The 16,768-nt window shown below is 40.1% G+C and overlaps 1 protein-coding gene across 1 annotated transcript in view; it reads right to left on the bottom strand.

The window, feature by feature from the left end:
• LOC308399225 (protein NLRC3-like) overlaps nucleotides 1-16,768 on the bottom strand; it is a 63,518-nt gene that overhangs the window by 19,693 nt on the left and 27,057 nt on the right. Inside the window, exon 8 of the mRNA XM_080886351.1 lies at nucleotides 3,053-3,226. Coding sequence (XP_080742477.1) covers nucleotides 3,053-3,226 — 174 coding nt within the window. The remainder of the gene's footprint in view (nucleotides 1-3,052; nucleotides 3,227-16,768) is intronic.

The raw sequence follows: 16,768 nt of genomic DNA, 5'->3' as shown, positions 1-16,768 counted from the left end.
CAGTATGTCCGTACAAACAAACAAACAGGCAACCAACACATCACATACACACTCCAAAATAATATAATATAATATAAGCCTGAGAAAACAACCTAGATTTTTCATCAAAAAAGTACAATGTGCAATGGCAACAACACATATGGTTCAGTGTTATTAACTATGATAATAGCAGTAGGTACAAAAGACAATCTATGTCTCTTTGTCTTCACTGCAGGCACTTTATAACGACGACCTGATGGAAGCAGTTGAAAATCATTAAAGAGAGGATGATCTGAACACAACATGACAGAGGTCGCCTTCCTCAGCACATGCCTGTTATAAAAGTCCACAAGCTGGACCTGAGACCACCCTGAAATCTTACCAGCCACTTTAACCAGGTTGTTAAGTCTGGTCTTATTATTCAGAGACATATTACCGTACCAAGCAATGATACAGAAAGTTAAAACAGATTCAATAAAACTTTTATAAAAAAAGAGTCATCATTGCAGATGAAACATTGAAACCTCTCAACCTCCTTAAAAAGTCTTTGTTGAACCTTTTTCACTGTAGCAGCAAGATGTGACTCAAAGCACAGAGCTTTATCAAGAACAACCCCCAAATACTTATAACTGTCCACCAGTTCAATGGCTGCACATTTACCACTGTTAGCGCAGGATGAGGGGATGTCTCCCTGAAGTCAATAACCATGTCCTTGGTTTTCAAGGTGCTGATCATTAAGAAGGACTGATCACACCACGAAACAAACTCATCCACAACAGGCCCATGGGAATCCTCTTCACCATGAAGGAGGCTTACAATGACTGTGTCATCTGCGTATTTAATGAAATGCCTGTTGGCCTGTGTACTGCGACAGTCATTAGTGTACAAAATATACAGTAGAGGAGAGAGACAACAACCTTGCGGTGAGCCAGTGGAAGAGTTCAGCTGTTTGGAAAAACAGCCGTTCACTCTCACACACTGAGATCTGTCAGTTAAAAAGTTTAAAACCCAACCAACGAGATTAAGATCAAGTGTAAACTGGTTAAGAAGTTTATCAGCTAAAAGATGTGGCTGGATAGTATTAAAAGCTGAAGAAAAATCAATAAATAAGAGCTGAGCATGAGCTTTGGCGCCATCAAGATGGCGATAAAGGAAGTTCAACAGAGTGACCACTGCATCATCAACACGTCTACGAGGCCTGTATGCAAATTGTAGAGGGTCTATAAGCTTCTCTACTTGCTAACTGAGAGTCTGAACTAAAACCAGGAAGACTTATCTTATTACAGTCACTGTAACAGTGACCAGTCATGTGTTTCATGCCTGCCCAGGCCACCCTTAAGTTATTGCTACCCATCTCCGCCTCTACCTTATCCTTGTATTTTACTTTGGCTTTTTTAATTTCTGATCTGATCTCCTTCCTAATTTCTCTGACTTTCAAGATATTCCCTTCAATAAAAGCTTTTTTCCTTTCATGAATCAGCCTCATAAGACCTTTTGAAGACCATGGTTTGTTATTAGGAAAAAAATGGAGATGGTGTCAGTCGCATTCTTAGGATTCGCTTTAGGGTGGATGTAAACAATGGTGACGTTGATCTGTGGGAATTCCCTCGGCAGATAAAACGGCCTCAAAGACACAGAGAGGAGCTCAATGTCAGGCAGACACACTTGTCTACGAACGGTCACATTTTTACACCATTTCTGATTTATATACAAACACACTCCTCCTTGAGATTTCTGGGTAGCTCCGGGGTCTCGATCCAAACGTATGGGAAACCCGAAGCCATTTAGTTCCAGAGAACAATCAGGGTCAGAGTCCTTGAGCCAAGTCTCTGTGAATGCCATTAGACATGTATCCCTGTAGCCACGCAAGTGTGCGACATTCAAATGCAGTTCATCCAATTTACTCCTCAGAGACTGCACATTAGCCAGGATTATTGATGGTAAAGGAATGACTCCAAACAACCGTCAGGATTGCCAATAAAATCATGCGAAATAAAAAACCCATCTTCGTTAAAAGAAGTTCCACAAAGCACAAGCCGATGCTATAGAATTTCCTCAGGCAAAAAAAAATATATATAAAGGAATAAAAGAATGAAATAAAATAAGTTAAAACACTGACACTGACAGAGAGAGACAACCTGCTGGTCGCCACAAGAGCAGCGCCCCTCTTTCTAGTCTAGTCTAGACTGAGAATGCATCAAGACCACTCACTCACCCTTCCCTCCTGCCTCTCAGCTGCTGAAACTCAGTTTGTTACCACGGAAGAGTCACTCCTTCATCTGAGATGAAGCCTGATAGTCTGACTGATGCAATATAACATTCAGTCTACACTTTGTTTTTGTGCAAAGATGATAAAGAGGAAATACTAATAACATAAACAAAAATAAATGTCCAATTTAGAAATCTTATTCTTTTTTGCTCTATAAAATAGTTGTTTTTATTTTTCAGTCACTCATCGTAGCAGTAGGATTTACATGAAAATAAAAACAAATTAAGTTTGAGAGAAAAAGTACATTTTTGGCACTCTCTGGGCAACTGACTCAGAGACTCAAATGACTTAAAAAACCCGATTCATTTTGGTGAGTGACTCATTTAAACTCGATTCGGTAAAAAGAATCAAATTTACCATCACTAATACAAATCCCTTTGGAGAAAACAGCTTTAAAACATGTATTGTTAAATTCCAGATGTTTCTTTGCAAGGAAAACTCAGACACTGAAACAATACCACCAGTAACCTCCTACATATGGAAATGTGGTGTCATTAAAGACATAATAATTTCATTAATACCCAATATCCAGCAAAATATGTAATTTGAACATTTTGTTCCTAACGAAATCAAATGTATATATTGTAGAAGATTAGCCAAATTTATGTAAAATGGCCAGTACATGAATTAAAAAAATAAATAAATAAACAAAATCGTATGACTGTGACAAATTTTACACAGTAATTCAGTCTAATAATCCACTCAAATATAAATATAAGTTTAGCTAAAAGCTCTATAGATAAGTCAATCAATAATATAATTCATATTTTAAATGATCATATGTGTTAACGTTTGAATCCTGACCTGAGAGTTTCCACTGCACACTGTGAACTCTTTAGTCCAGCAGACAGAAGCTTCACTCCTGAATCCTGCAGGTCAGAGTTACTCAGGTCCAGCTCTCTCAGACTGGAGGACTGGGAGCTGAGGACTGAGCACAGAGCTTCACAGCTTCTCTCTGACAGGTTACAGCCACCCAGTCTGAAAAACAAAAGATAATCTATAATACTTATGTAAAGTTTGTTATTATATTACATGCCATCTTTTTATTTTTGATGAAACCTTAACATACTAAGATACAACATCATATGGATGAACTTGAATAGAATGGTTTTTTTAATTATATCTTTATTTGGATTGGACAAGAAAAAACCATCTGCATAGCAGTATATGAATAACATGGGAACAAAGTCCTTCCAGGTTTTAGATTAAGTCCAGGAGAGCAAATGATAAACAAAGTGATCAGCGGGTGCATATTAACCTCCACTAGCTATTACTAGGACAGTTGCTCGCATGCTCTCCCAAAGGAGATATATAGAACACATTACATGGAACTATAAACACAAACTGGGAGGGGTGCCCATGCTGCAATCATTGTGAACAAATACCTAAATAAACAAGCAATAGTAACAGAAGTAAATGTAAAAACAAAACAAAAACAACCAAGTAATAGCGAGATCAAGTGAAGTCAGCCCTCGTGGGGGTGATGAATTGGATCCAATTGTTCCAACTTTGGTAGAATTTGGCTTTTTGATTTCTTAACAGATATGTAAGTTTTTCCATCCTAAATATCTCTAAAATGATCCCAAACCAGTCGTCTAGGGTAGGCTGGGCTGGGCTTAACCATCTTCTAGTAATTGTTTTTTTACTTGCCACCAAGAGTAATTGCACCAACTTAATCTCACTCCTACATTCCAGAAAGGGGACCAAACCCATGTATAAAACCTTAAAATCTAAAGGTATTTGAACGTTAAAGACTGCACTTAAGGAGACCTGAACGTTTTTTAACTTGGGACAGTCCCAAAAGACATGAAAATGGTTAGCAACAGTCGAGCCGCATTGTCTCCAGCATTGCATATAAGCCCCTTTGTACCTCTCCTGATATGGAGTCTTGAAGTACCTAATAATATTCTTCCAGCCATGTTCCTTCCAGCTCATAGAACTGGACGTGGACCACTGGCAGTACAAAACATTTTCCCACTCCCCCACAGAAATAGCAATCCCTGATTCCCTTTCCCATTTATCCTTAGTGTATAAAGTGTTATCCTTGCTGGCACTAGAGAGGGCTTTGTATAGTTTAGAAATAGATTTAGTAGGGGTCATGGTTGTGGCATTTTTCAGGATGAGGAAAAAATGCGACTCAGCATCATTGAAGTTGGCATTCATGATCAATATATGATCTCAGCTGTAAGTATCTATGAAAGTTGTATTTTGTCAGGTTGTCCTGTAAGGTCTCAAATCTGAGCACAATATTTCTATGAGTAAGAGAGAGGAATGTTGTAAGGCCACAGGATATCCATGCTTTAAAAGTTACCTGGGAGCTGAGACTCATGAAGGGGACCAGATTCCATCTGTGCAGATCAGCTTTTATACTTGCAGATATTGGCTCGTAGTTTGCCTGAAAGAGCCCCGAGAGGTCCGCAGTCAAATATATTCCCAGGTACTTAATTTTCTCATTATCCCAATTTACTTTAAATTTCCTACGTAAAGCTGCAGAAGCTGTATAATTTAAAGTCATCACCTGTGTTTTTGAAATATTGACCTTATAACCAGATAACTTCCCCAAATCACTTAAAGTAGACATCAAATCACTAAAAGACCTCTCTGGCTCCTCCAGGCAGACCAGTACATCATCGGCGAACATTACCACTTTATGTTCAACTCCTGACAATGCAACACCCCTAATGTTATGATTTTGTCTAATCGCTTGGCCTAATGTTTCTATGAATAAATCAAAGAGAAGTGGTTTGATTGCACAACCCTGCCTACAGCCATGTTCCAGAGCAAAGGGCTTGGAGAGATCACCATTCACCTTAATACGGGCTGAGGGTCGAGCATACAGACCTTGGATTACTCTAATAAACTTGTCGTGAAAGCCAAACTTCCCCAGAACCTTATACAGAAATACCCATCTGACCGAGTCGAAGGCTTTCTCAGCGTCCAAGCTTCCTATCATTGATTGAGTTTTGTTCTTTTGTATTTGAGCAGAGATGTGTAATATTCTCCTAATGTTGTCAGTTGTTTGTCTATAGTGAATGAAACCAGTCTGATCTAAATCGATGAGGTCAGGTACCAACTTCTCCAGTCTACGAGCAAGAATAGAAGTAAATAGTTTGTCATCCAAGTTAAGGACACTGATTGGTCGATAGTTTCCACATTCTCGTTTATCTTTCCCCTCTTTTGGGATAATTGAAATAGTTGCCTCCCTCCAGGAGGGTGGGATTTCTCCCTCCTGTAGGATGTAGTTAAATGACTTCAGCAATGTGGGGACTAGATCTGCCCTCAGGGTGCGATACCACTGAGAACTGAACCCGTCCGGCCCAACTGCCTTACCTGGTTTTAATCTGGAAAAAGCATTAATTTCTTCCACTAAAATGGGATGTGTTAGAAGCTCATTTTTGAGAGACGGGAGTGAAGGTAATTCTAGAGAGCTAAGAAAGGCATCAGTACAATTCTCCTCCGTAGCATTGGGCTGTGAGTACAGCTCCCTAAAGAAGGTCTCAAAACATTTCTGAATGTCTTCTAATTTTGATTCCAGAATATTAGTCTTGGGGTCCTTGATTTGGTATATCGTACTTTCCTCTAGTTGTTTGCGTTATTTATGTGCCAGATATTTTGCAGATTTCCCTCCTGTCTCATAGTATTTTTGCCTCAAAAAAATTAAGTTATTTTGGGCCTCCTGGGTGTAAATATCATTAATTTCACCCTGTATTTTCCTGATATCCTGCTTTACAGTAGGATTTGCGGTGTTTATGTCTTCCTATTCTTTCAACTTTAAATTTACCTGTAGATCTGCTAACTTTTGCCCTTTAACTCTCTTTAAGTGGGAGGCGATAGAAATTAATGTACCTCTCATTACCGCTTTGAGCGTATCCCAAAGACTAGTTGGAGATACCTCTCCTGTGTCATTAACATCTAGAAATTCTTTAATGTCTACCTTTAATTTGGAAACTATGGCAGGATCATCAAGGTGCGAGTTAAATTTCCACAGTGTGGTACGTTTTTTCCTAGCCACCTGCAAAGATAGAGAGATAGGACTGTGGTCAGATAGATCTCTTGTTAATATGTCACAGTCTTTGACCCTAAACCTATCAACTTTAAACATAAAAAAGTAGTCCAGCCTTGCATACACTTTAAAGGAACCAGAGTAATGAGTGAAATTTCTGGTAGATGCGTAGCGGTCCCATACATCTATTATCCCCATCTCTACCATATAGGAATTGACTTTTCTAGTAAGTGCTGTTACCTGGTTGGTCGGGGAGGAGGAGTCTAGTTTAGGGTCAAGTCTAAAGTTAAAACCCCCCCACAGACAACTATCCCCTGAGAATCCACCAATAAATCAAACCTATTCCTATAGAATAGCCAATCGCCCCCGGGGGGAGCATAAACATTTAAAATTGTGATTTCAGACCCCTCTATCCATTCTGTTATTCTAACCAATCTGCCTTCCTCGTCACAGAGTTCTTAGATATGTTCATAGTTAAGTGTACCAGAGATAAGTGTAGCCACACCCCTCTTGTGTTTGGACTTAACGGAAGAGGAGAATACATATTTAAAACCCTTTCTTTTCAATCTCAAGTGATCTACTTGGTTCATGTGTGTCTCCTGAAGTAATGCAATCTGGGCCTTCTCCTTCCTTAGTTTGGACAGTATCTTATTCATCTTAATCACGTTCAGAACCCCGTTAACATTAAAAGAGATTACTTTCACTGACTCACTTCCCATAAAGATATATTAAGTTACCACAGCGCATAAACTCAATAGCAGCAGGCAACCCCCTCTTAAAACAGTAACAAGTGAAAAAAGTTAGGAATGAACTGAAAACATTTGAACATAACTGGAGCTTGAAAACTCCTAAGCTGGCTTCTGACAGTGGAGCACTTCCACTGACACCCTCACAACTTGAAGGGAAACCCCTTATTACTCCCTGAGTTAGGGGGCTTTCCACTGCGACGTCACTCACAGCACGAGAAGCCCCACCCATTTTAGCTCGACAGTAACCATATTTCACCATGTTGTCCATAGCTAATACATAACATTAAATTCGTTCTCTTCACGTCTGTATACTTGCAGCTTCTCTCTATATCCCGCAGCTCCTCGGATCTGACGCGGACGCCGACCACCAACTCCCCGCCACAGCGGGCATCTTTGTAGTTTTTCTCTGGGGGTTGCCAGTGGTGTAATCACCTTTACCGGCAGGCCCCGACTCGCCAGGTCAGCCGTTGCCTCCTCCACCGTGTTGTAGGTTTTCACTCCTTCTTCGAAAAAAAACTTAAGGCGCGCTGAGTAGAGGGTCCTAAACCGTACATTCTTCTCTTTTAGGACCTTTCGTGCCTCTGCATACTCCTTCCTCAAAGCCATGATCTCAGGGGGGTAATCGTGGTCGAGGTTAATCTTGCTGGAATTCCACATAAAACCTTTCTTTTGCCAAGCGAGCCTCAGCACTTCTTCTTTAACCGTGAAGCACAGGAATTTTACCAGGATCGATCTGGGTTGGGAGCCGTCCGGAGGGAGTAACGATAACGCTCTGTGTGCTCTCTGAATTTGTAACGGTGTTGATGGTGGGATGGCGAGATTCTCCCGGAGTAGCTTCTCCACAAAGTGGGCCATAGATGGAGCTCCCGATTCTTCTCCCTCCAGCACCCCGTACAGTCAGAGCGACTCCCTCCTCGAGTAAGCCTCCAGTGATGTTAGTTTTGTTTGAAACTTTTCCTGCATGCTTTCTTCCATTTGCGCAACATCTCTAAAATTAGAAATATCCTGTCTCAGAGTGACACTGAAAAACTAGTTCATGCATTTATTACTTCCAGGATGTCCAAAAAAACTCCCTGAAAAGCCTCAGTTAATCCAAAATGCTGCAGCAAGAGTCCTGACAGGGACTAGAAAGAGAGAGCAGATTTCTCCTGTTTTGGCTTCCCTTCATTGGCTTCCTGTTAAATCCAGAATTGAATTCAAAATCCTGCTCCTCACATACAAGGTCTTAAATAATCAGGCCCCATCTTATCTTAATGACCTTGTAGTACCATATCACCCTATTAGAGCACTTCGCTCTCGCTCTGCAGGCCTACTTGTTGTTCCTAAAGTATTTAAAAGTAGAATGGGAGGCAGAGCCTTCAGTTTTCAGGCCCCTCTTCTGTGGAACCAGCTTCCAGTTTGGATTCGGGAGACAGACACTATCTCTACTCTATCTCTACTTTTAAGATTAATCTCATATTTCCATTAAAAGTGTTGAATTTGACTGTTTGATGTTCTTTATGATCTCTGGCACCAGTTCATCTGTAGGCTGAGCTCAGTCCATCCATTTAGTGAAATGATGTTTAAAGGTCTCCTTGTTTTCTGAGCGTGCACAGATCCTGAAGCAGAAAGCCTGGGTTACAGAGAAATGATCATCACTGTGATGATGCTCATCATCTCTGACTGGGATTTGAGGTTTTGTCAAAGCAGCAAAGAAAGCCTGGCTATGTTGGACTGGGTGTGGAAGCAGCTCCCAGTTTGAGTTCAGGAGACAGACGCTGTCGAGAAGGGAAATTATTTTACTGCTATTGTTAAATAATTGTCATTATTACCATTGCATTAATAATATAATCTGCAGCATGGATATTGCATTCAGAGGTTTAAACAGTGTCTCTTTCAGAAAGACTGAGTTGCAGGCTGACAGGAAGTTGTATGCAGAAGTGAAAGCAGATAGTTATTTTGAGCCGCAGGCTAAGACGAGGCTTTAACAATGTAACAGATAGCTTTAAGAAGGCCTTAAGCAGTTATGACTATTTCATACACAATGCATATCTGTGCTTATTAAAGAGTTGGAGCTCGGTCAATTAATTGGGGGTCGGAAGCTTTGTTCGGCGCGATGTTCGGACAATCTATTGTGCAAGTGACTTGGAGCCATAGAAGGAATCGCAATACATGCTTACAAAACACTTATATCAGGTCATTTTATATTAAGGTTTTAGTAGAGGTCCTTGGTTAAAACATTTATTTAGTAGAAGACATACACATAGTCTCAGTGAGCTTCTGGTCTGGTAAAAGGTCAGAAGTGCAACAGGTGAATTGAGAAAGAGCATTTGAGGACGAGACACAGACAGTAGGTGAAGAGGTGACACAAAGAGCATGTGAGGTCAACACACACACACACACACACTTTAAATTAGATTTATTTAGAGGAGAGGTTAGTTATGTTTGGCTGTAACTGCAAAAGTGTCTTGGTAAAAGAGGAACCGTTTCTTGGTGTCTCGGCAAGAAAGAGGAACAATTCATTTTAAGATCAGAACGGAAAGTACCAAGCCATGAAAGTAGAAGATGGTTTTCTGGGTGAAAAGTCATGATGATGTTGATCTGATCTATGTATAAAATGTACCGGTGACGCATGAAGGGGCGTCAGTAAACAAACCCTGATGCTATAAAATATCTGTTCATGCTTTGATTAAGTCGAGGACTACTGGCTGTCTGCGTACAGAGTGTCTTCCCACGCGTGTATTCATTAAAATCATTGTTTGACCAAAGACCTTCTGGACCATGGGTGGTGTGTACTCTCCTTCCTCAACTTTGAATCTTAACATTTGGGGGCTTCGTCCGGTGGTTGAGGAGGGAGGATTGGAGGTTTAGATGGAGAAATTTGGTGGTCTGAGGTGGTCTGACGGGCAGACATGAATTCCAGTGGTCGAAGTGAGTGGGCATAAGCCGGCTTATCCAAAAGGTAAGGCACTACCTGTTGAATTATTTCCAAAGTGTGCCAAATTGGACATGATAAAATTTAAGTCTACTCACTGAAATTACTGGTGGATGTCTGTTTTGATTTTGATGAAAATCTCATGAGTTGAAGCAGTTAGAGTTCTGCTAAGAAGAAATGAAAGCAGTTAAGAGTCGGATAAGAAAAGTTTAAATACTGGGTTGAAGTCCCAAAGAAATTGAGTTAGAGTCTCAAGTAGTTTGGTAGGGTATTTGGTCATTTTGTGGGTTAAAGTCCTGGTTGGTCATTAGGTCAGACCTTTGTGGGTCAATTTGTGGGTTAGAGTCCCCATTGTCCATCAGGGTCGATCTGCCTCAGTTATACACTTGTTTCGGGTGTTGATTGTTGTTTCAAAGTATTATAAATTATTCTAGAACGGCAGTTCGAGTCTGCTAGGAAGCGCAGAGCCCGGAGGTTACGCTCCCTCCTTGTCGTGGACGCGCGACATTGACCTCTCGGCGAAGAGGGATAGTTCAGTGTGGTTTAACTGTGGGGTACAGGGCAGCCTGGAATTAAACTAGGAGTTAGAGTCTCCTTACCGTTTGGAACGGTACCTGCGCTTTTTTGGACAGGAGAAGTTGGTCTTCGGGCGTGTAACTTTAACTTAACACTTTGAGGTAAGCCTTGGCTGTGAAATGCCAAAAATAGAGCTTCAGGCAAAGTTTGGGTTGGTTGACGCTTTTAAATTGAGTTAGGGATTTTAGGAATGAGGCCAGAAACAGTTAAAGTCTTGATACTGGTTAATTGGTGGGCGGTTATTTTAAATTTGTCTAAATTGGTTAGGCGCTAAAGCTGACAGATCTGACAGTAGTTGTAAATATAAGACGTCTTTGTAATATAAAAAGATCTGTGTGAAAGGAGTCTGAGGCAATGCTGCTGCTATTTTTAGACGGTGTGTGTGTGAGTGAAAATGCAAATGAGTAAGCAGTGAACTGTTTAAGCCACAGTTGGTTTTACAAATACTGCTGCAAACAGTGTTGAGTGTGTGTTTCAAATGCCATTTATGTTTATTAGAGGACTATAAATAAAGTTTTGAGTTGCCGTAGTGGATGTATAGTAATTGACTGAGTTTGGATGTAGATAGATAAATATATTGAGTGCACTGTATATACTTAAGACTAACACATCACTTTCAGTAGTAACTTTTCTCCAGCATTAGTTGCTGGTGGGTTTATTTTTTCAATTTCTTGTGTGTGCGGTGAGAATTAATGGAGGTTTCAATTTTTTGTTTGTTTGTTTTTTACTTGCTCTTTTTGATTATGACAAGCATGTCTAAAATACTCTTAGGAAAGTGTGTTGAGTTATATTCCTCAACTCTGGTCACACTTTAAGTGTGTGAATGCGGTGACTAGAAGCTTTGACATGATGAATAAAGGTGTGAGAGGTATTTCTTTGGTGATGTAAAGTAGGATGTTTTAAAGTTTGAAAGTGTTTTTAATTTGAGAGAGGCATGAGTGATGTTATAAGAGTTTGAGTTTGTTTTTCTTTCAGTTTAAAACACATAAGTACATACACTTGGTACACCTGTTTACTCTTTGACTTTATTAAAACAAACGGTGTATTTGAGTTTGAATTTCAGTAATTGTATGTTGATATGGTAATTTAGTTTTATGTTAGGTGAAGGAGATGTCCATCTCTGCGTCTTGCAGGATCGAAAGTGAAAGTTGAAGGTTGTGATGTGAATGCTGTGAGTACTCGATTTGAATGATTCTGTGTGAGGTGTACAAAATACTAAATAATAATAACACTATGAAAGTTGATAGTAGAGTGAGTGCAAGGTGATGTGTGAACAGAGGAAGTCTAAGAGAGAAGTGTGTGCGTAGGCAAAATGCAGAGTGTGTGCGTGAAATAAGGGAGTATTGTTTTTACATCACGGTTTAGTAGAACTAAAGTAGAACGTTACAAACAAACAGATAAATAAAGTAAAATGGAGAGGGAAGATAACTGACAATTACATTAATGAATAGAAAACACACATACACAAAGTGCCATAGGTGAAATTATTCTAGGAAGGAGTCAGAAGTAAGATAGTTTAATATAAGATGCAATGAAGGAAGCAGCTTACATTCCTTTAATTCCCAGAGCCAGTGTGTTCCCTCCCCTGCCCACTTGGGCCCCGTATCGGGCGAGTATGGAAGGCTGGATAGCCCATGACGGGTAAGATCCCACCTCGAAACCCTGGGACAACCTAAGGCAGGCACAGTCACGATTACTCTCGGCTTCAGTAAGAAGACGGGACCTGACGGGTAAGGCCGCTGGGCTAGGGTGGAGGTGGAAAGTGGCAAGTGGAGCCCTACCTTCTGGCTGAGGACAAGGAATGCTGCTATTTAAGGTAGGAAATCAGAATTTGGGTTAGTAAATTTGGGGAGGAGAAAATTGACTGTTTATAGGCAAAATTATGAAGGAGTCTGACACACTGCAAAAGCAACATATGCAAATTCACATACACAAACAGAAAATGCATTAAACTTATAAAGACAAGACAAGCTCATGGAGTTTATTGCAGAGATAGAGATTAAACCTGGCTAAGAACATAAACATAGGCAATGAAGAACAGCTTGTTATTTTGTATGAATGATACAATGGTGTGAATGTTTAATAAAATATATTTGAGTTTGTAATTGAGGAATAGAAGAAGCCATATGACTGAGGGAGTGACTTTCAGGAGAGGAAGCACGGCAGACAAGAGGAGTGCAGATTTGGGTAGGAAATTTATAGTTTAGTGATATGTTGTTGTCAGGGGGTTTTATGCTGAATTGAAGTATGTTATAGAGCATAAGGGGGTGATTTTTGTGTGCAAATTGAGTGGGTTTAATGGGACTTTTGGTGTATTGAGGAGGTGAAATTATGTGGTGGCAAGATTTGTGTGTTTAAGGTTGTTGTGGTGATGGGTTGATTCTGTCAGGTAGGTTGTTGTTGGTATTTTTGTTTTAAATAGAGGGAGTTTTAGGAAACAGGGACATGTCTGGGAGGGGCCCATTATTTTGTAACAGTGCACTTAAAGAAAACCGGTCAGGTGACTTTGTTTTGTTTTTATGAGCTAACAATCAGCTCTAGTTTTTCATTTCTGTTTTAAGCAGGCCTGCAACAGTGAATAACGGCGCTGAAAATTCTCGGGAAGAGCAAATATAAGGGGGCTTTCCAGATTACAATTGGCTGAGGAGAAAGCTACCTGTGGGGACTGATCAAGGTCGTAAGTCCCTGTAAAAAGGATTTTATGCGAGTCAATCCAGTCCAAAAGCATAAAGAAATATTTTCCTATGGAAAATAAAAAATGACGGAGCTCATTTTGCTGAGGGTGGAGTATCTGATCGTGCGGGAGGCTCCACTATCAGCAAATACATGGTGTGACTGCATGTGAGTGAATGTGAGACTGAATGTGAGTGAGGATGAATTAATGTGGACAAACAATTTGTTTTTACCAGAGAAAATTTCTGTTTTGTTTTATTAGGTGGGGTTAGATTATGGGATTATAGTATATTGTTGGGAGGATGCCAAATGCTAAAGGGGAAATATTTTTTGATATAACTCAGTTATCATTAATTGAAGAAACACATGACTGATAACTGTTCTGTTTTAAGTTTATTTTATGACATAGATTGGAACATGAGTGAGGAAAACTGAGCATTTTTAAGTTTTGTATAGTATCTTGACACATGAAATGTATCAAGATAAAGGGGGGTTTAGGGTTTAATAATTTAATTGTTTAATAATTTAGGATCATTTCAGGACCTTTTGGGTTTTTGATCATTTGGATATGGTAAAACTGAAACTGTTATTTTTAAGTTAAGGTTAAAGGATTAAAAGTGAACTTGTCACGGTTTGCGAGGCAAGCCGTGTGGAGTTGTAGAAAAGGACCCAAAAGGCGGCAGCTCTGGTGCAGGTGAATATTTATTTACAACGGTGGGCACAAAACAGCACTGGTGGAAAAACAACCTAAACTGGGTAAGCTAATAACACAAACCAGAAACGAGGATGCAGGGAGGTCCGGGGAAATACACACAGAGAACACAGGGAGATTACACACAGGTGGGGAACACAGGTGACACTGATAAACATAACGAGACAGGGCAGGAGTGAACACAACATTACGCATACGGACGAGAGACTGTCAAAGTAAAACAGGAAGTACACAGAGGTTCAGACAGGAGGAGAGAAAGCACGGGGAGAACACAGACATAACAGGCTGGGGGAAACATGGAATAAACACAAAGAGAGACGAGAGCTCATAAATACACAGAGGGGCACAAGGGGGTAAGAGTCACAAAGGGAAAAAACACTTAGGGAACACCACAACAGGACACCTCAGAAAACCTGGCCTAAATAAGGAGCGAAAATACAAGGAACCAAGAATACTGGGCCAACATGGCCCAGGACCATGACAGAACTGAATCCTGTTTAGAAGATACAATGCCGGTTTTTCAAAGCTGTGAATAAATCTTAGAGGGAAAATTAGTGAGGGTTGAAGGAGTAGAACAGGTTTGATTTTTTGATTTCTAGAAGTAGTGGTTATAATGTAGGCTTACACATACAGATATTACATAGGAGGTATTTTTAGGATAAAGGGGGAGCTTATAAATAGAAATGATTTTTATACATATTGCATTTTGTGCTTTTAAAGGAGTTGTGGCTCAAATTTGTCTCTGGAGGGTCACGAGCCTTTGGCTAGCGCTATGATTAGCCAATCTACTGTGAGGATAATATGAGTTCATGAAGGATTGCACACGCTTACAGACACAGAGTTAAGAAACACACATGACAGTATTGATTCCAGGCAAAAGGCCGTAAATTCATTTAGCTTTTTGACTGAACTTAAAGAAGGACCAAAGAGGAAGGAAAGCATATATTTTGGTTAAGTCTGATAAATTAGAATTAGAAGGTATTGTTACATTAAAGGGAGCAAATGAAATAAAAAGGCTATACCAAAACAGGTGATAACATAGGAAATGTGAGGTTTTAAAATGAAGTTAGTGTTAACACATAGGAGTTGTTTCAAGGCAGCATTTAGCTATGATGAAATGTATACAGGAGTAATTGCTTATATGCTTAAACTTAATTGATTAAAGTGGTTGTTTTCTTTTAGAGTAGAGGAACTTGTAGCAGCGACAATTTGTGCACAGGATGTTGATGATCAGATAAGGGAAAAATAGAGCGAGCAACTGGACGTGAAAGCAGGGCTTAAAGAGTTTAAAGTGATGAGGAACGTTGAAGAATATACATAAATACAAGTCAATAAGTTAAGAGCATAATTAGGATCATGCTTTTGATTAAAGAGTCCCAAAAAGGATAAGTTAGGGAGATGCAGGAAAAGGTGTTTTGTTTCCTTTGCAGAAGATCGATCTCGGCGACCACAGGAGGGGCGAGGATCCTGGAGATCTCGAGGTTCGAGACCACCAGAGAAGGGTCTGCGTGAGGACACAATGTATTGTGACCTCTGGTGTTCCAGAGGTCAAAAGAGGGAGTGTCGAGAAGGGAAATTATTTTACTGCTATTGTTAAATAATTGTCATTATTACCATTGCATTAATAATATAATCTGCAGCATGGATATTGCATTCAGAGGTTTAAACAGTGTCTCTTTCAGAAAGACTGAGTTGCAGGCTGACAGGAAGTTGTATGCAGAAGTGAAAGCAGATAGTTATTTTGAGCCGCAGGCTAAGACGAGGCTTTAACAATGTAACAGATAGCTTTAAGAAGGCCTTAAGCAGTTATGACTATTTCATACACAATGCATATCTGTGCTTATTAAAGAGTTGGAGCTCGGTCAATTAATTGGGGGTCGGAAGCTTTGTTCGGCGCGATGTTCGGACAATCTATTGTGCAAGTGACTTGGAGCCATAGAAGGAATCGCAATACATGCTTACAAAACACTTATATCAGGTCATTTTATATTAAGGTTTTAGTAGAGGTCCTTGGTTAAAACATTTATTTAGTAGAAGACATACACATAGTCTCAGTGAGCTTCTGGTCTGGTAAAAGGTCAGAAGTGCAACAGGTGAATTGAGAAAGAGCATTTGAGGACGAGACACAGACAGTAGGTGAAGAGGTGACACAAAGAGCATGTGGGGTCAACACACACACACACACACACTTTAAATTAGATTTATTTAGAGGAGAGGTTAGTTATGTTTGGCTGTAACTGCAAAAGTGTCTTGGTAAAAGAGGAACCGTTTCTTGGTGTCTCGGCAAGAAAGAGGAACAATTCATTTTAAGATCAGAACGGAAAGTACCAAGCCATGAAAGTAGAAGATGGTTTTCTGGGTGAAAAGTCATGATGATGTTGATCTGATCTATGTATAAAATGTACCGGTGACGCATGAAGGGGCGTCAGTAAACAAACCCTGATGCTATAAAATATCTGTTCATGCTTTGATTAAGTCGAGGACTACTGGCTGTCTGCGTACAGAGTGTCTTCCCACGCGTGTATTCATTAAAATCATTGTTTGACCAAAGACCTTCTGGACCATGGGTGGTGTGTACTCTCCTTCCTCAACTTTGAATCTTAACAACGCCCTCTCTACTTTGAAGATCAGCTTAAAACTTTCCTTTTTGCTAAAGCATATAGTTAGGGCTGGGCCAGGTGACCCTGAATCCTCCCTTAGTTATGCTGCAATAGACGTAGGCTGCCGGGGGATTCCCATGATGCATTGAGTTTTTCCTTTCCAGTCACCTTTCTCACTCACTATGTATTAACAGACCTCTCTGCATTGAATCATATGTGTTATTAACCTCTGTCTCTCTTCCACAGCATGTCTTTATCCTGTCTTCCTTCTCTCACCCCAACCAATCACAGCA

Source organism: Rhamphochromis sp. 'chilingali' (assembly GCF_963969265.1).
Source record: "Rhamphochromis sp. 'chilingali' genome assembly, chromosome: 1".
In the NCBI taxonomy this organism is placed as follows: Eukaryota; Metazoa; Chordata; class Actinopteri; order Cichliformes; family Cichlidae; genus Rhamphochromis; species Rhamphochromis sp. 'chilingali'.
This window is presented reverse-complemented; position numbering and strand designations above follow the sequence as displayed.